The sequence below is a fragment of the Castor canadensis genome, chromosome 4 (assembly GCF_047511655.1).
Source record: "Castor canadensis chromosome 4, mCasCan1.hap1v2, whole genome shotgun sequence".
NCBI lineage: Eukaryota > Metazoa > Chordata > Mammalia > Rodentia > Castoridae > Castor > Castor canadensis.
In genome coordinates this window covers 73,570,330-73,590,850 of record NC_133389.1, presented here as the reverse complement: position 1 = coordinate 73,590,850, position 20,521 = coordinate 73,570,330, and the positions used below count along the sequence as shown (strand labels likewise).

The window sequence follows — 20,521 nt, the reverse complement described above, 5'->3', positions numbered from 1 at the left end:
TTGGCAGTATTTGCTTAAGGCATGTGGTTGCATGGGAAGGAGAGCACAAATAAGGGAAGGAGAGAGAGAAAGAGAGAGAGAGAGATTGAGAAACAATGCTGATTTGCTTTTAAACAATACTTTCTTGCAACAACTGACCCACTCTCATGGGAATTACACTAATCTTTTCATAAGAGTGGTGCCCCCCATGACCTTAACCTCTTGAAGGTCCCTCCACCTCTCTACCCCATTACTTAGGTCCAAGCTCAACTTGAGTTTTGATGGGGACAAAGAACATCCAAGTCTTATCAGGGTGTTAAAGGAACCTGCATGACAGAAGGCTTCTGCATCCCACGTGAACTGGTACAACATTAGTTCCAGGCAGACTGAAAAATGAAAAATTTATACTAATCTTTAACATGACTATTAACAAAACTACACAGAGAAGTACAGCTAAAAACTCAATATAAGTTAAAATGGAAAACAAAAAAGACCCAAATAATCCAAAAGAAGATAATAAAAAGAGCAATTAAAATTAGGAAAGAGAAAACAAATAACATGGTTGGTAGACCTAAATCCAAACTCACCAATAGTTACATTAAATTTAAATAAAAGCACTGAATTAAAAGAAAGATTGTGCAGACAGTTAAAGGGGAAGAACACCTGCACAATGCTGTCCATAAGAATCTCACTTTCATCCTGATGACAAAAGTGGGTGAAAAGTAAATGATGGAAAACTGTATACTACACAAAGCTGGCAAAATGAAACTTGAGTGACTGTATTAACACCAGACGGAACCAACTTCAGAGCAAGGAAAGAAGTCACCACGGATACAGAAAGACATGACATAGTGACAGTGTGAAGTCCTCAGAAGAGAGACTCCTAATATGTATGCATCCAAACACAGACTTTCAAGGACTATGAGGTAAAGGGCAGATGGAAAACTCAATTAGAGTCAGAGACCTCAGCGCTCATCTCAATAGTTGACAGAATGATGGACAGAAGCAAGAAAACAGATACTGTGAGCAACACCATCAACCTGGAACTAACCAGCATTTGTAGGAAGCCCACCCAACGACTGCACAACACATTTCATTTTTGGGAGTGTGGCACATTCACCAGAGAGACCATATTCTTGATGATAACAACAACAGCAAAAAACTTAAGTTTAAAAATAGTAAAGTCAGGCCAAATGTGCCTCTCTGGCCATAATGGAATCAATCTGGGAATCGGCAACAGAAAGACACTGGGCAGTCTCCACACTTCAGAATAATCCATGTGGTGCCATGGGTGCGTGGAGAGCGGCAAGCTAGCTCCATCCTTCCTGGGTGCTGGCCTCCTCCCCACCACGCGAGCCCTGCTTCCTCCCATACTCTGGTAATCATCCTGGCAATATGTGTTTATTTGTTAGTAGGAATGACCAGATCATTATTTGACCCAGCTAATAGACCATCTCCATTTTCTGGAATTCCTAGGAGGCCTCCAAACCTTTTAGAATCCAGAGAATCTTACACCTGGAGTTCTTCAGTAGTCTACTTTAATCATGGATGAGGGGAAAACAGACCCTGTGCATGGATTTGCTTCATGCATGCAAAATTACAGTTGATTATTTAAAATATCATGTAGGCTTGTGACTAAATCCTTTTCACAAGGCTTTCTGTCAAGTCATCTCTCACATCAGGTGACTTCTACATCCTCCTAAGCTTTCCCCGTGCTTCAGACCTAATTCACCGTGTCTCGCTGACCTGTTACGTATTATGGCTGCTTGTTGCCTACACGGTAATATCAAGATTTATTACCATGGGGCCCAGAGTTTGTCAACTTACTGTCTATGAGCACTGCAGCAAGTCTCTTCTCATCTGCTTCTTTGTCACCAGGCACCTTCCACTCATTACCCGCCCCCATACTCCATGAATTTTTATATTACCACACCCTTCATACCTTTCCTTGGAAGTGTCAGCCTGAGAAGTGTCTCCTTTTGTGCAAAGTGTTCTCCATGCTCCCTCTACAAGGCTCCCCACCCCATGTCAACAGCACTGCGTCAGTGTCACTGTGGCACTCATCTCAATGTAAGCTACTGTGCCGTTATGTCAAAGAGAATTGCAATATACACTATGTATGCTGTCACCCTGGTTAGACCAAACAGGTGCGCCTTGTGGAGAGAGGTTGTTGTTACCTTTTGTCCCTACCACATGGCAACGTGTCATGCTCATTGTTCAAGGAAGGGCTGACAAGAGGAAGGGAAGGGACCTGGCTTTCCTTAAGCCCTGGGTGTCTGGTGTGTGCTATGCACTTTGTTCTGTTTCTCCCTGTTATGTTTTGAATATGAAATGTCTTCTGCAGGCTCATGGGTTGAATGCTTGGTTCCAGCTGGTGGTGCTGGGAGGTTTTGAAAACTTTGAGGAGTTGTGGCGTAGCTGGAGGAAGAAGGTCATTGACAACATGCTATTGAGGTTTCCTAGGTCCTGTCTTGCTCTCTGCTTCCTGTCCTCATGAGCAGAACAGCTTCCTCCTGTACCTGGCTACCATGATGCTTTGCTGATCACAGTCCCAGACAGATCCCAGGACTATGGACTGAAATCTCTGAGCTAAAAGAAATTAATTCCTCCATTTGTGTTGTTTTTCTCAGGTATTTGTCACAGCAATGCAGAAGTAACTGATACCCTCATTTAACCCCACAATAACTCCAGCAAGGTAGAAAGGAAACAGGCTCAGAGAGGTTGAACAATCTAACCTGATCCAAATATCCTTATTTCCTGGGCCAAGCTTTTTTAAAGAGATAGATAGATTATACTTCTGCTTCTGCAGCATCAATTCCTGCCCTTCCTCTGGCGGGGCTGGTTCCTGTCCTCCTACACCTCATAGCTTTGATGGCACTCAGCGCTAAGTTCACACTGGGAACTCCACAGCCGCCTACAATGCTTTCTGCTGCATTTGACCTTGCTGCCCATTCACTGTTCTTGTTTGACTCTTGACTTTCTCCTGGTTTTCCTACTTTAAAAATATTCTTCTCGTTGTTCCTCTATTGAAGTGCTTGAGGTTTTATGTTCTCACCATCCATGGCAAGGCCCACTAAGTAAGTGCTCAGTGAGTGATTTTTTTCACTAAGTATGTGTTGAATAAATAAAAATAAAAGACTTTAATCCAGACATTCTCAATCCCTGACTTGTAGCCCTCTCAAATTGGTGTATATAGGGCCTTGATGAACACTCAGCAGCCGCCTATCTGTACAGACACGGAAAGTCCAAAACCTGTGGTCAGACAGATTCAGGGGTGGGGCTATAAACCACGGGAAAACCGTCTAACATGAAGACCATAAGTGAGTCACCACTGGAGGTGACTGCTTTATGTCCACCTGCAGACGGTTTCTGAGCTAGAATGGTTCACCTTTGATTTTACAATGGTGTGAAAGTGATACACATTTAGTAGAAACTACACTTTAATTTTGAATTTGGATCTTTTATTGGGCTGGTGATATGCAGTACCATGCTCTCTGGTGATTCAGGGCACAGCCAGCCCCAGGACCACAGGGGAGCACCAACATCCTAGTGTCCTTTACTGCTGAGCTGTGACAGATGGCTTAGATGCATTTGGCCTCCAATAGATTTATCAGGATGGGACCCTGTCCTAAGCCTGTACCCCAGGCTTCCCTGCAGTCCATCTTCTGAAGCATGTGTCTTTCAACTCAGTTCTCATAACTTGTGCTAGCTGCAGTCTACAAAGTCCCCACAAACAACGACTGAGCAAATGTTGACCTAGAGGAAACAGTCAGGTTCCTGTTAGCAGCTGGTCATGTGTTTTGGGTGGGGCACAGAGCCTCGTGGGTGCTAAGTATGTACTCTGGCTAGGCTACACCCCAGCCCCTGGTTACATTTTTGTCATTCCATTTGTATTATCTAGGTTCATTTGTCAACATCCATGTTACAAGTTAGTCTCATCAGCATTGAAAATCTGATTTCCCACTTAACCTTTGTCCCATTTAACACTTACCAGGTTTAACATTTTAAAACAATTTTTATTATATTCTCAGGTTTACTATTTTTTATACTTCATTTCTTTACCTATTTTCTTCCTTTCTCCCCCTTCTTTCCTTCCTTTCTTCCTTCCTTTGCTTCCTTTCTCTCCCTTCTTTTCTTCCTTTCTTCCTTCCTTCACTTCCTTCCCTCCCTTCCTCACTCCCTCCTTCTTTCCTTCCTTCTTTCTTCCTTCTGGGGAAGGAAGAGCTAAGCAAGCTCTCTCCACTTCATCCACAACCATTGCCTCTTTTTTAAATCACAGAATCATCCAATCAAGTGGCAAAAAGAAGCAACTGACCTTGAAAATCTGAGAATTGTGTGTTTGGTTTCATATTCCCAAGTTTTGTTTTGTACTTTCTTCTAATTTTTTAGAAAATTATGTATTTTTAAAAAGTATATTTCCATGTATTGATGGTGAGCAAAGGGATGTGATTGTTTTTGTGTGATACTGAGAATTGAACCCAGGGCCTTGTGCGTACTAGCAAGTGCTTTACTACTGAGCTACATCTCTAGCCCTTGGTTGTTCTGAACAGGACCTCTGTAGCTCAGGCTGGCCTTGAACTACAGAGCCCAAGTTTGTGACCCTCCTGCTTCCACTACCTGAGTGCTGGGATTACAGGGGTGTACCATCACATTCAGGTTGTTGTTACGATTTTTGTTTTTTTGGGAAAGGTCTTACTATATAGCCTAGGTTGGCATTGAATTTGCAATCCATCTGCCTCAGCCTCCAGGTGTGCACCTTCACACCTGGCCTGAACTTAGGATTTTTGTTAGAACATAGCATGATGAAATCAGGCTAATAAACCTGTGTATCACCTCAAATATATGACTTTTTGTGATAAGAACATTTGAGATGTACTTTCTTACAGACATTGAAATGTACAGTTCTCAATTGTTCACCATGCTGTGCAATAGACCTAAAAAAATCAAATTTGTTCTTCCTATTTAACTGAGGACTTGTACTCTCTAACTACAACCTTTCCACCCCCGTCCCCTGCCTCTATGGTAAGTACCAGTTTATTCTCTGCTTCTGTCAGTTCGATTGTGTTAGAGTCTACATACAAGTGAGAACATGCAGTATTTGTCTTTCTATGTTTTGCTTAGCATAATGCTCTCCACTTGCACCCCATTCCATATTGTTGCAAATGACAAAATTTCTTCCCTTTTAAAAGCTGAGTAGTGTTCCACTGTGCATATGTGCCACATTTTCTTTATGTGCTGATGGACTCATAGATTCCATAACTTGTTTGTTGTAAATAGTGCTGCAGAGAACATGGGAGTGCAGATATGTCTTCAACATACTGACTTCAACTATTTTGGGGGGATATTCAGAAGTTGGACTGCTGGATCAGAGGGTAGCTCTATTTCTGGCTTTTGAGGAACCTCTGTTCTGTTTTCCATAATGGCTGCACTCATTTCTGTTCCCAACAGTGCAAAGGCACCCTTTTTCCTTATATCCTTGCCAGCATTTGGTATCCTTCAACAGCAACAAAACAGAAAGCAGGCACTGATGAGGAGAAGGCAGAGAATCTCACCCTCATACACTGCTGCTGGGAAGACAATATGGTGTGGTCAAGATGGAAAACAGTAGGGCAGGTTAATCACAAAATCACCATTTGTCACAGCAATTCTGCTGCTAGGAATATACCCAAAAAAATAGAAAACTTGTATTCGAACAAAAATTTGTTCACTAGCCCTGCAGATAATGCTAACGACAGCCAAAGGTGCAAACAACCCAAATCTCTTACAATGAATAATGACTACGCAAAATGAAACCAACATACCTATATAATGGGATATTATTTAGCCATGAAAAGGAATTAAATACTAATTATGCTATGATGTAGATGGCCCTCAAAAACATTATGCTAAGGGAAAGAAGCCAGACACAGAAAGGTCACGCACTGTATGATTCTATTTCCATGAACCATCGAGAATGGGTAACCTAGGGACAAAAGGAGACTAATGCTTCCCAGGCCTTGGAACGGGCAATGGGCAGTGATGGCTTAATGGGTTTGGGCTTCCTTTTGTGATAATCAAAATGTCTTGGAACTAGATAGAGGTGATGCTTGCAAAATATTGTTAATGTATAAAGTGCCACTGAATTGTTCACTTAATGTGCGAATTTCACCTCAATAAAAAATGCTGGAGTTCAGGAATGAGGAGAACTTAGAGATAATGTTCTTCACAAATACTTCACAAATACAAATACAAATACTGGATAATAAAAAACATTGTTATTTTATAAAGGGAAAGAACAAGAAGTAGGGAGAGGGTAAAAGATGTGATGTAAACACTGTGGAGTCATTTTTAATAGGCTGTTGGATTCATGTAGTTTCCCTGGTTTCAAAACATCTGTGTCAACAAAATTTGGTAGACAGTATAACTTCACTTCATTAGTCTAATCAAGACTGCTGAGCACTCGAGCTAATGCTAGTGCAGTGTGTGACAGGCAGAAGTGCTTGCTCTGGTAAGGGCCTGGAAGGCAAGGAGCCCCTTCTTTCTCCCTGGCCTCTGGCCCTGCACAGGGATAGGTGCTTGCAGGACATCCCTGGGGCACAAGAGGGGGTGTGACCTCAGAAGCTCTGGGAAGCAGGCCACTGGGCCTGCTCTGGATTTGGACATCCCCCTAAGGCCCATGTGTTTGAGGTTTGGTCCTTGGTTTGGGGTTACTGGGGAGTAAGGAAACTTAGTGGGGGGCTTTAGATAATGGGGGGTGCCCTTAAAGATGCCTGTAGGACCCTGATCTCTTTCTGCTCCTCTTCCTGGCCACCACAAGGTGAATATATGTTCTCCGGCATGCTTTCTTGTGTGATGCACTGTGCCACCTTACATCCAAACCAGAGGGGAACATGGACTGAAACCTCCAAAACTGTGAGCCAAGATAAACTTTTCATCTTTATGAGCTGGTTTATTCTAGCTACTCATTACAATAATGCAAAGTTCAATCCAGGGGCTCCCAGGTGACAAGGGTCAGTGCAGGACAGTCAGGAAGGGGCAGGCTGCTGCAGAAGAGGAGAGGACAGCAGGCTAAGTTAGAAGACACCTGGTCTGTGAGTGGCCTACCTGGACTTGGTCCACATGTGCCATCCCTGTGTGTGACTTCCCTTCAACCTGTGCCTGCTTCTCCAGCTCCCTTCTCTGCATCTTCTCCAGCCACAGGTCATCCAGACTGACACGGGAGTGCTGAGGGACCTTCCTGGGCTGCAAAGCTTCCTCTGCAGAGATGGAGGGGAGGGTCCCGGTCATCATCTCAGTCATGTAGAATAGCCTCTGGACTGGCTCAGTGTGAGGAGCTTTCTGACTGTTGGTACAACGTGGTTTCCTGCGTGGTGGCTCTTCCCAGGTGATGTGGTTCTGGGGAGCAGAGGAGAATGTATCAGAGACCAGAGTAAGGGTTTATCAACCTGAGACACCCTTGTTCTTCTGCTCAGCTTCTTTTCTGAAGAACACTATGTTTTAGCTAATTCTCAAAGTACAAATCACAATGAAATACTTTGTTCACACAGTAATTTTGAAAAAAAGGTGAAGATTAAAAACAAAAAAATCTTGTTCCTTTTAAAATGTATACTTTCAAGACTATTTAAAAAAATCCAGTCTTGTACTTTGATCAAAGACTAGGTTTTGAAAGTAATTAATGAACTTGGCATGCTCACTGGAAATACTAGTCAAAGGTCAGTGATGTGGCCAAAGCCCTTGCTTAAAAAGTGTCTCTTGAGGACAGGATTTAAGCAGAAGCACACTCCAGGCACCTATTACTTAGTCTTATTTGACAGAGACCATATCTCCAAGACGAGGCAAGGACCACAGCACAGACCCTTTCATGACCTCAAAGTACCCACAATGGGATGGATGTTAATTGTGCATGCTTTATGTGCAGCATCCTGTTCAGCACTTTATTATACATAAGATATGAAAACCGAGTCCTCCTAAAGCCATTTAGAAAGTAAGTAACAGAAAGCCACCTGTAAGGAAAAGGAGCCACCCTCACATTTTTCAGACTAGATGAAATCTTCCTGCCAGACTTTCTCACTGCACTGACTCCTTGCCTTTTGTCAGCCTTCACCTGAGTGATTGGCAGGGACATGTTGGTGCCATCTGGTGCTTTATCCTCATATTCTGCTTTATCAGCATTAGAACCCGAGTACTTCTGTGCCTTCTCTATGGGTGTTCAGAGATAACAAGGAGTGCAAACTTAGCCTTTTTCTTTTCAGTCAGCTTACTGGAAAAGAGCCAAGTACCCTCCTACCCCTCCCACCTCTTCTCCAATCTTGAGATGCCACAATGGCTGCTTTAAGATCCACTCACCAAAGAGCTTCAATCTCAGGAACAAAGTTCTTTACTCTGAGGCCATGCAGTTAGGCTGTGGTTTCCAAAGTGTGCCCCTACCCCAGACCAGCAGCACCACCAAGTGTGGAGGGCAACATCAAAGATGCCCCCAGTGTTCCCACCTCTGGGTAGTTAAGCTCTTGTCAGAGACTCTCTTCTTGAGTAAGGACTGAATTTAGTAACTGGATTCAAATAAATAGGATACAGCAGAAATGACTATCACTTCAAGAGTAGGTTCCCATAAGTTTATGGTTTCCACTTTGGGTAGCCTTTCATGGATGCCTGGCTCTGGAGGAAGTCAGCTGACATACTGTGAGCAGCGCTATGAAGAGACTCATGGGGCAAGTCACGGAGGTCTCCAGTCACCAGCAACACAAGAATAAGCTTAGAAATGGGACCTGCTGCAGTGGAGCCTGAAGATAGCGGCATCCTTATCAAAGTCCTGGAGTTAGAGACACTGGCTAGGTCTGCCCAGTGAGTGGTGATACATGATGTATATTCTGAGAACTTGCCAGAAATGTAAGATTTCAGGCCCTACCAAGACCTATTGCTGAGTGAGAAATTCTGGGGGCAGGATAAGCAATCTGTGTAAAATGCCCTCTAGAAGTTCTGCTGTACAGTTAGTTTGAGGGTCACTGCATCAGGGATACAGGAAGATGAGAGAGGTGAGGCAACCCAAGTGGTTCTGGTGGTCCCCATGTGTCCTAGGGAAGAAGGCCAGTGAGCAGACTTTGAGGTGGGATCATCTGAATGTAAGGAGCTGTTGTAAGTTAAGTACCTACTGTATATCTTCATATTTCTAAAAGGGCAAAATGAAGAAACAATGGAATGGGATCAGGGACATGGATCAAATGGTAAAGCCCTAGGTGAGGAAGGCTCCAAGTTCAATAACCAGTACTGAAAAAAAAAAAGAGGCAGAGGAGAAATTTCAGCAAATTCTGGAAAAAATGTAAGTAGATGCAGGAGAGATAAGTGATGTTACAGAGCACAGAAAGTGTGTGAAGGAACACAGACTTGGGATGGCCAGGAATTGTGTAAAAGATGGAGAAAAATCCTGGGAAGCACAGAGGATCTGGGATGGTTTGTGTGTAAGAGCATGGACCTCAGTTAACAGCTGTAGTTTAGTGAGTCAGAATGAAGGAAAGTTTCCAGATTCTGGGAAAAAAGAGACTTATTGGTAAAAGCAGTGGAGAGGATGAGGGTCAACACAAGGAAAACAAGAAAACCTTCATAGTGACCACTCAGCACCCTGCTTCATCCCCATAATAAATCTGAGCATCCTCAATGACCATTTGGAGGCTACTGCTGTGAAGAAACCAACCCACATCAAAGAGCACAACTAACAAAATAAGCATCTTCTTACTTAATTACAGCACCATGAAGCCTGCTAGTTGATTAGGAAAATTATGCCCACAGAGCATCTAAACAGATCTTAGGTGACTAGCTCTTAATAAATGTGGAAGAAAAGTTAGACATTTAAGAAAAATCTTCAACACACTAAAAAAAACAAATCACAAAAACAGGACAAAGAAATAAATAGTAAAAGAAAAAAAGAGGAAAGAAAATATAGGAGATAGAAGAAAACTTCAAAGAGTTAAAATTAGTAAATCTCAAAAAAAAGAAAGTAAAGGCACTGAAACCATTAAACAACAGCAGGATGCTAGGGGAAAAAAACCGAAAACATCTTGTCCACTGGACAAGATGACATAGACATATGTCTCCCTACTCATTTTACTAAGTACACCTAAAACTTCAAATCTTATATTTAAAACAAAGATATGTAGACTCTGAATGATGGAGAGAAGAAAGTAGGCCAGCTAGGATTCCCAGAAGCAAAGGGATGGCTGACCCGTGAGTTTCCTAAGTTTTCTTTTGCCTCCGGTAGTCTGCTTATACATGCCTCATATATGGACATTGATCAGTCTTGCTGGAGACGCCTCTAGGTACAAACAGAAAGTTCCAACAGAAGCCTGCTTTCTCTAGCTTGAGGACCAACCTAGCAAGTCAGAAAACATTTAGAAAGTAACTGCCTCACTCAAACCAAACACTAGGTAAAAACCATGCAACATGCCACTGTTGTTTCCCCTGCCCCCCAGCCAAGCATGATTAGGCATTCCCAATTCATCTGGCTATAATGGACACAAATACCCTCTAAGCAAGTGCTGTCAGAGAAGGCTGAGTAGCAAGCTTAGACTTTCATGTCCTCCCAGTGGTAATGAGGTTCTCATCTATGGTATCAGTAATGTGTGAAGTCAGTCTTCCATTTCCTACCTGGGGTCAGTAAGGTAGTCCCCATCTCTTTCCCACTGGGGTGATGTAGAAGGCCTGGGGTGATGTAGAAGGTCATGACTTTTGCCACCACTCAGCATTAATAAGGCTTCTTGATGCTATGGTATCAGTGGGATCCCATGGGGAGCATTAACAAGTCTCCCTCCCCACCAGGGTGGTGTCAGTGGAGAGTTAGTGGAGAGCTTTATCTCCCATCCTTGCCCACCAGTAATTAAGCACCAACCTCACATCAAGGTCCCAATAGAGGCCAATAAGGAGCCTGGGATTTCACCCATAAATGGCAACAATGAGATGGTATCCATTTTGCCCCATTGGAGTGGTATCAGTTTGTGTATCAAAATAGAATATTTAAATAAGACACAGAGACTCATAACATACTACTCCAAATACCCAGAATGAAGTTGGAACTTATTCATCATAACAAGAACTGTGAAATTCTTAACTGGAATTAAAAAGGACAATCACTGAATGTTAACACTAGGAGATGTGACTATTAGAATCTCGCAGATTTTAAAGGACCTATCATAAATATTCTCCAATAAGTAACACAAATCATCTTTAAACAAATGAAAGCAAAGAACACATCAGAACATAGAAAACCTTAACAAAGAAATAGAAGATATAAAGAACAACTAAGTAGAAATTATAGAACTGAAAAATATATACACTGAGATAAAAAGCTCAAATAATGGGTCCACAGATGTGAACTTGAAGACAGAAAAACAGACTTACACAATCTGAACAACAGAAAGAAAACAGCCTGAAGTAGAATGAACAGAGCCTTGGGGACTTGTGAGGTTATAAAGACAGATCAAGCACTGGAGTAATCAAGTCAAAAAAAGTGGAAAAAATGAATTGGGGCTTAAAAAACATATTCAAAGAAATAATACTTCAAAATCCCCAAATTTCACCAAAGACACAAATGTACAAATTTAAGATGCTGAACAAAACCCAAATAGCATAAACTCAAAGAAATCCACATGAAGAAGCATCACAATCAAAGTTTAAAATGTAAAGACAAAGAAACCAGTGGGAGAAAAAGACACCTTCCTTATAAGGGAAAAAAATCTATTTATTTATTTACTTATTTCATCTGGGGTTTGAACTTGCGGTCTTGTGCTAGTTAGGCAAGCAACCTACCACCTGAGTCACACTTCCAACCCTTTTTGCTTTTTAGGTTATCTATTTTTAAAGACAAGTTCTCATGTTTTTGTCCATCTTGCCTGTACTGTGATCCACCTGTTTACAGCCTCCCATTTAACTTGGACCATAGGCTAATGCTACCATGTGCAGCTTATTAGTTGAAATTGGGTCTTGTTAAGGTTTTGCCTGGACTAGCTTTGAACCTCAATTCTCCTAATTTCCACCTCCCTGGGATTATAGGTGCAAGCCAAGGCACCTCACAGGAAAAATATTTTAAATGCTATTATTAGACACATAGAGGCCATGAGGGAGTGGCACAATATTTTTCAAGTGACATTTTTCTAGAAAAGAACTGTTCATCTGGTAAAAACATTCTTCAGGAATAAAGGGAGAATTAAAGACATTTTGGGGACTTGAGGTGTGACTCAGTGGTAGCGTGCTTGAATTCCTGAGTTCAAACCCCAGTACCACCAAAATAAAAATATATAATTTTCAGAGGAAAGAAAATGAAATCAACCTTAAAGAATAGTTAAAGGAAATTTTGGAAATGAAGGAGATGATGACAGAAAGAACTGTGCAACAAACATCAGGAAAGAAGAAAGAATAACAGAAAGAGTAAAAAATGTGGTAAATACAACAGACATCCCTTCTCTTGAGATTTTTTTTATGATTGATGTTGAAGCAAAAATTATTACATTGTCTGATTGTTTTCAGACCATCAGAATATGAAGGAATATGAAGGGTATATGAAGGAATTATTGAAGACAATTATATTATAAGTGGGAGAGTTAAGGGATTTACACAGAGGTTTCTATTCTTCACTCAACTTGGTAAAATGTCTACACTAGGAGACTGGTAAGTTGTGTATACAATACCTGGATCAGGTACTTAAAATTTGTAAAAAAAATAAACACTCAAATACATTATAGATACACTAAAATGGAATTCTGAGAAAATTTCAAGTAACCCACAGGATGTCCAAAAGAAAGAAAAGTGAAATGATAAATAGAAAAATGGGAGACACAAACCCTAATGCATCAGCAACTACTTTAAATATAAATGAAAACTTCATCAGTGAATTCACAGTGAATTAAAAAATAAAAACATGACCCAACCATACGCTGCCTGTAAGAAATTCATTTGAGATATCATGCAGATTGTTTGAAAGTAAAGGGATGGAAAGAGAGATGCTATGCAGCTTCTGTTCATCAAAAGAAATGGTCTCTAAACTGAAGAGAACACCCACAGAGTGGGAGAAAATATTTGCCAACTATACATCAGACAAAGGACTGATAACCAGAATATACAGGGAACTTAAAAAACTAAATTCTCCCAAAACTAATGAACCAATAAAGAAATGGGCACGTGAGCTAAACAGAACTTTCTCAAAAGAAGAAATTCAAATGGCCAGAAAACACATGAAAAAATGCTCACCATCTCTAGCAATAAAGGAAATGCAAATTAAAACCACACTAAGATTCCACCTCACTCCTGTTAGAATAGCCATCATCAGCAACACCACCAACAACAGGTGTTGGCGAGGATGCGGGGAAAAAGGAACCCTCTTACACTGTTGGTGGGAATGTAGACTAGTACAACCACTCTGGAAAAAAATTTGGAGGCTACTTAAAAAGCTGGACATCGATCTACCATTTGATCCAGCAATACCACTCTTGGGGATATACCAAGAGTAACAAAAGACTGTTACTCCAGAGGCACTTGCACATCCATGTTTATTGTGGCACTATTCACAATAGCCAAGTTATGGAAACAGCCAAGATGCCCCACCACTGATGAATGGATTAAGAAAATGTGGTATCTATACACAATGGAATTTTATGCAGCCATGAAGAAGAATGAAATGTTATCATTCGCTGGTAAATGGATGGAATTGGAGAACATCATTCTGAGTGAGGTTAGCCTGGCCCAAAAGACCAAAAATCGTATGTTCTCCCTCATATGTGGACATTAGATCAGGGGCAAACACAACAAGGGGATTGGACTATGAGCACATGATAAAAGCGAGAGCACACAAGGGAGGGGTGAAGATACAGGTACTAGAGAAAAGGTTAGATCAAAAAGAATTAACCTAGAAGGTAACACCCACGCACAGGAAATCAATGTGAGTCAATGCCCTGTATAGCTATCCTTATCTCAACCAGCAAAAACCCTTGTTCCTTCCTATTATTGCTTATACTCTCTCTACAACAAAATTAGAAATAAGGGTAAAATAGTTTCTGCTGGGTATGGGGGGGGAGAGGGAGGGGGCAGAGTGGGTGGTAAGGGAGGGGGTGGGGGCAGGGGGGAGAAATGAACCAAGCCTTGTATGCACATATGAATAATAAAAGAAAAATGAAAAAAAAAGAGATGCTATGCAAATGAGACAAAAGATAAGTAAAACTGCCAAACCTCAAGCAAGGTAAGCAGTAGACAGGAAGCAATTTGTTAACATCTGGAATGAAACATGAATAACATGAACTGCACAGATATCAAAACAAGAATAGGTTATATGAAGAACACCTCTACATATATATTTGAAAACTTAGGTAAAATGAAATAGTTCCTTAAAATGTGCAACTCATGCAATATAAAATAACTAATTTAAGTAGCCCTAAAAATATTAAAGAATTTGATTTCATAACCCAGAAAACACTTTCAAGAAATAAAATCTGGGTCAGCAAACCATCATTGGAAAATTCTACCAAATGTTTGAATAAAAACAAAACAAAAACATGATGTTCTACATAATTTCTTCAAGAAAAGAGAAGAGAAAGAAACATCTTCCAAACCATTTTATGAGACTAAAATGGATATAAATGTAAAAAATATTTTAGATACTAGTGAATACAAAATACTAAAATTATATACCACAGCCAAGTAGAATTTATTCAATATTCAGAGGCAGGTTCAATGCTTGCAAGTTTGTCAGTGCAGTATACATATTATCAGGTCAAAAAATATCACATGATCATATCAGTTGATGCAGGAAAAGTTTTAACAGAATTCAGTGCTTATTCATGATTTTAAAAAAGTCTCAACAAACTAAGAAGAAGGGGGGATTTTTAAAACCTTGATAAAGAACATGTATACAATCCTACAGAAACATCAGAGTTAATGGGGAAAGACTGAATGCCTTCCCTCTAAATCTGGGGACAAGGAAAGATGCCCTCTCCCATCACTGCTTGTCAACAGAGTATTGAAACTTGTAGATACTGCAATAAAACAAGAAAAGAAAATAAAGATCTACACTGAAAAAGAAGAAAGAAAACTGTCCCTTTGTAGATGACGCATTGATTGGAACAGGTGAAATGAAATGAAAGACAGTGATGATTCCAAATGCTGGCAAGGATGCAGAGAACTGAATCTCTCATTTCTTGATGGATGAAATGTGAAAGGACACAGCCCCTCTGCAAAATAGTTTGGCAATAAAAAAGAAGACTAAACATAAGCTTGTCCTATGACCTGTCAGTCACACTACTGGGTATTTTTTCCTAGAGAAATAAAAATGTTTGTCCACCCAAAATCCTGTGTATGAACATTTATAGGAGTTTTATTTGTGATAGATGAAGTTTGAAAACACCCCAGATGTCCTTCAGTAGTGAGTAGTTAAGCCATATTCTGGAATACTACTCAGCAGTAAAAAAGAATTGTTGATGCATGTAACAACTTAGATTCTGAGTGAAAAAATCTAGACTCAAAAGATCATGGTTTTGAAGTGACAGAATGTGAGGATCATGGGTTAGTTGTTGACAGTGGTCAGGACAGGGCAACAGGATGTGACTTCACAGGAATTTAGCACAAGGGCAAGGGAGCTGTCTGTGTCTTGCTTATGGTAGTCATTACATGGATCTGTACATGGGGTAACATGGCAACTATGTAGCTAGAGGTTAACTATCCCTAATGTGAAATCCAAAATCCAAAAATTCCAAAATCTGAAACTTACTGGGCACCCACATTACACCACGGTGGAAAATTCTACACCTGACCTTGTGTGATGGGTCACAGTCAAAGTACAGCTGCACTAAAATACTGCATGAAGTGACCTTCAGATATGTGAAGGTGTGTATGATGCATAAATGAATTTTGTGTTTACATTTGGGCTCCACACCCAAGATGTCTCATTATGTATATGCAAATATTTCAACCCCATTAGAAAGTTAAAATTTTAAACCCTGTGGGTTCCAAGCATTTTAGATGAAGGGTACTTAAAACATGCACACATTCTACCCCTGTTGACCTTCTGGCCTTGATATTGCTCCACAGTTATGGAAGATATTTCCTTTGGGGAGACAGGAGGGTATACCTGATCTTTGTATTATTTGGACAACTTCTTATACATCTCTTAATAGTTTTAAACAAAAAGTTTTTGTTAAAAAAGTGAGAAGTAGCAAGAAAAATCAACTTGAACTAAGTAAATGTGTGCTGACAAAAATGAAAACAAAACAATTTAAAAAACAGCAACAACAACAACAACAAAAAATTAAATTATAATGGCCATTACTGGCGGAGATGCAGAGAAATATAAATGCTACCAGAAACATGAAATAGTCTTGGTTTTTGGAAGGCACCATCAAAATTTTAAAATGCTTATAATCTTGGATCAGCAATTTCAGCTAAGACTCTTTCCACTAAAAAGTGCTAATCCATAAAGCTAGACATAAAATGATGTTTGGCAAACCATTACTTTCAGTATTTGTAGGTGCCAGGAGTTGGAAACAAAGTGTGTGCATCTATCAGTAGCTGAAACAGGGAGTAAATTGCTCACACCATGGAGTATTATGAGTCATCACCTAGAATTACAAGTGCCTCAGAGATAGTGCCTTAACTGGTGAGATGCGAGGAAGAGTGTTTGTGGATATACATACACATCTACATGTGTTTGGATGTGATTTTAAAAGTGGAGAAAATACAGAAGTGTTCACTAGGTTGTAGGCATTGGTTACTGGGGTTGACAATGGGATGATACTGGAGTGGTGAAGAGGGGGTGGGGTCATATTTATAATAAAAACAGCTTGAGTGATATCCTGCTTATGTCAAATTGTACATATGGTTTTGTTTGAGCATGTATGTCTAAAAGGAAGTTTTATAAAATGATGGTCACCAAAATGTTAGGCTAGTTACCAGAAACTGGTATGTTTCCAGGGAGCTTTTTATATTATCTATATTTTTATGAATGTGAAATTCCTTATAATGAACATATATTATTCACATAATCAGAAAAAAAATCTACTTTTATTATAGAAAAAAAATGAGAAAAGTGAACAATGGCAAAATTCAACAGAAGAATTGGAAATAAAGTTGAGAAAATCTCTCCCTCCACAAAATCAAGCAAAAAGATGAAGAGATGGAGCATAGAAAAGTTAAGAATATTTGAGCACCTGTTGAGCAGTCACAAAATCTGACTAATGGGGGTCCTAGAGGAGAAGAAGGGGTAGAAAGTACTCAACACAAAATGCATACTTCCTCTAGTATGGAAGGTGAGGCATCTCAGGATTTCAGAAGTACCCAGTACATGAGTAAAAAGAAACTCACATCCTAGATTATTACTAAGGAATCTGAGAAAACTGAGGATAAAAGGGAGACCTATAAATGCTTCTAGCATTAAAAAAGTTCACCAACTGGGGATGAGAATGTCATTGCCCTACTCACAGCTGAAGTTAATGCTAGAGCACAGTGGAGAGATACTGCTGTGGTTGGCATGTGCTTTGTCCCCAAGGGTTCATGTGCTAGGAATGGTCCTCCATGTACTAATGTTGAGGGACCGGAGTCTTTAAGATGTGGAGCCCATAAGACACCTAAAAAACTAGCTAGCATTTGTTCCCCTTAACACAGAGAAACTAAAGCAGATACCTTAAAAGCAACTGAGGCCAATAGGAAAAGGGGAACAGGTACTAGAGAAAAGGTTAGATCAAAAAGAATTAACCTAGAAGGTAACACCCACACACAGGAAATCAATGTGAGTCAATGCCCTGTATAGCTATCCTTATCTCAACCAGCAAAAACCCTTGTTCCTTCCTATTATAGCTTATACTCTCTCTACAACAAAATTAGAAATAAGGGCAAAATAGTTCTGCTGGGTATTGAGGGGGTGGGGGGGAGAGGGAGGGGCGGAGTGGGTGGTAAGGGAGGGGGTGGGGGCAGGGGGGAGAAATGACCCAAGCCTTGTATGCACATATGAATAATAAAAGAAAAATAAATAAATAAATAAATAAACTATAAAAAAAAATAAAAGATGTGGAGCCCAGTGGGTGATGATATGATTGGGGTATCTCCTTCAGAAGGGAATTAATGCCCATCTCAGGAAGGAAGGTGGGTCTCTTGTGACTGGATAGCACCTCCTAAGAGCATGTAGTTATAAGTGTGGCCATTCCACATGCTTGCCCCTTTTGTATACAGCCAAAATGGTTTCCTTTACATTTCTCTTCCATGTTGTTATGCAGCCAGGGGCCCTTACCAGGATGCTGGTGCTATGCTGTTTAGACCAGATTTGTGAACTGAAAGTAAAGCCAAAGTAAACTTATTTGTAAGTTACCCAGCCTTAAGTATTTTATTATAGCAACACAAATACACTAAGACAAATACTGTCAAGATTTTGAAGGGTGATTTCAATTCAGAATTCTATATTAAAGCCAAGTATTCATTGAGTATGAAGGTAAAACCCACCTTTCTCATTTTCAGACATGCAACAATCCAAATTGTACCTCCTGCATGCATTTTCTTAGGAATATACTGGAAATGTGTTTGAACACAAAGGCAAATGATGACTAAAGAAGATGTAGCATCCAGGAAACAGGAAAGGAGGGGAGAGAATGTGTGCAGAATTCCTGGAAAGCAATTGGTCCAGATGGGTCAGAAGGCTCTGGAAGGAAGGTCTTTCAAAGCAAGAGAAGGAGAGACCAGACCAGACTGCTGCTGTGTTCCCACATTTGTACAGTAGTTTGTTCATACATGATATGATGTTCAATATAAGGACAGATGTACAGAAAAATCACACATATGAAAAATGCAAATATTTAACTCCAGAAAAACAAACAAAGAAAAGAAATGCTCCACTGGGTGTGATGGACAATGCCTGCAATCCCAGAACTTGGGAGGCTGAAGCAGGAGGATCATGAGTGCAAGGCCAGCCAGAACATAGTGAGACCCTAAAGAAATGCCTCTGTAGTTCACTATGGGGTTATAGAATGAATAATTCATACATATAATACATAAACATCTGTTACTGATTAACTCTCTATTGGGAAAACCAATATTATGAGGATGAGATGGAGAAAGAGAGTGCTGGACTTGAAGGGAGAGTGGATTGAAAATTGCCAAATCTTCATTCATCACAACAGGAAGCTAAAAAACAATAGTTTAAAATAATAAACCCAAACAACAATTTAAAATCATGATGCAACCTACTGGTTGTCTCAGGAAGGATAGAAGGTCATTGTTTTGTAGCAGGGAGGAGGGCCAGAAAAGAAGCAAGCAAGTCTGTGTTCTGATAATGTAGAAGTGTGGAGGGGATGTCATAGCAGGGAGATAAAACTTAAAGAATCTAAACGTGAGGAAGGTCACATAGCACTGGGGGTTTGAAGTAGTCAACGGAGTTGCATGCAACCATATATGGGTTAAGCCTTGCTAAGAAGCAAGGCTTCTTGCTTCTGTAACCTGCTTACAAGGGTATACAAGGTAAGGCCCCTTTGTTCTTGGGGCTCAGCCTTTGGACTCAAGTCTGCTGAGTTGGTGCTGGCACAATAAAATGTTGCTTTCTGCTGAACTGCCTCGGTGTCCCGTGTCTCTGTTCAAGAATCCCACAACATTTCTAGGGGCTCATGTCCAGGATTTCAGAGATGGTGATTTTTCACCTCCCTTGTCACTGGGTTGCATCCCCAAGACCACCAGAAGAAATGATCCTGCCAAGCACCAATGGACGGTTTGATTCAGAGGAGGGACTCATTCTCCAGGAGACTAGAGGTAAGGTCCTCGGATGCACAATGGAACCCAGAGATGTACAGGAATCAGCAAGGGGAGTGATGCCTGTCAGACTGGTAAGAACCTGAGTTCAAATATTAGGCCCGCCCCTAAGTGGCAGAAGGGGAACTTAATCACCTCCTGGAGTCACCTGAGTAACTTTGAGTGAAAGCAAAACCATAACTCCTAGGTTCTGGGAGCAGGGCAGAAATGTTGGATGCCTGCATGTGAATGTGTGTAAATGAGACGTGCCTTGACTACGAAACAAGTGTGGAGTCTGGCTAAGAGACCCTAAGTCCCACAAAGGGAGTGGCTGGAGACAGACAAAGGAAGTGAGGACTCTGTGTAGGTGCAGTTCCTGGCCAGGTGACCACGTCCAGATCACCAGTAAGGGGCAAGTATTGTTCTTTCCAGTGTGTTGGAGAAGGAGACCCCTTAGCTCACCTCCAAAACCTCTGCCTCTCCATTTCTTTCTTGACATCTGGTAATAGAAGGAAATGGGTGGAAATCAGAGTAAAAAACACCCCCTTTGTGTGTATGGTTAAACACTTTAAAAAGGGATTTAATGGAGACTATGGGGTTAACTCCTAACAAACTTAAGGCCCTTTGTGAAGTAGATTGGTCACTTTTGGCATAGGGTGGCCCCTGGAAGGGTCACTAGACAAAACTGTGGTTATTGAAATTTATAGAGTAATTGTAGGGAATCCTGGGCACTCAGATCAGTTTCTCTATCGTGATTGCTGGCAGGATGCTGTCCTCAGCTGGCCCACATGGCTAAGGCCCTGTCTGGAAGAGGCCTCTAGAATTA

General features: G+C 40.8%; 1 protein-coding gene across 1 annotated transcript in view; it reads right to left on the bottom strand.

Annotated features, from left to right (window-relative positions):
* Positions 1-20,521, bottom strand: part of Arhgef4 (Rho guanine nucleotide exchange factor 4) — a 233,766-nt gene that overhangs the window by 84,852 nt on the left and 128,393 nt on the right. Inside the window, 1 exon segment of the mRNA XM_074070442.1 lies at positions 7,063-7,353. Coding sequence (XP_073926543.1) covers positions 7,063-7,353 — 291 coding nt within the window.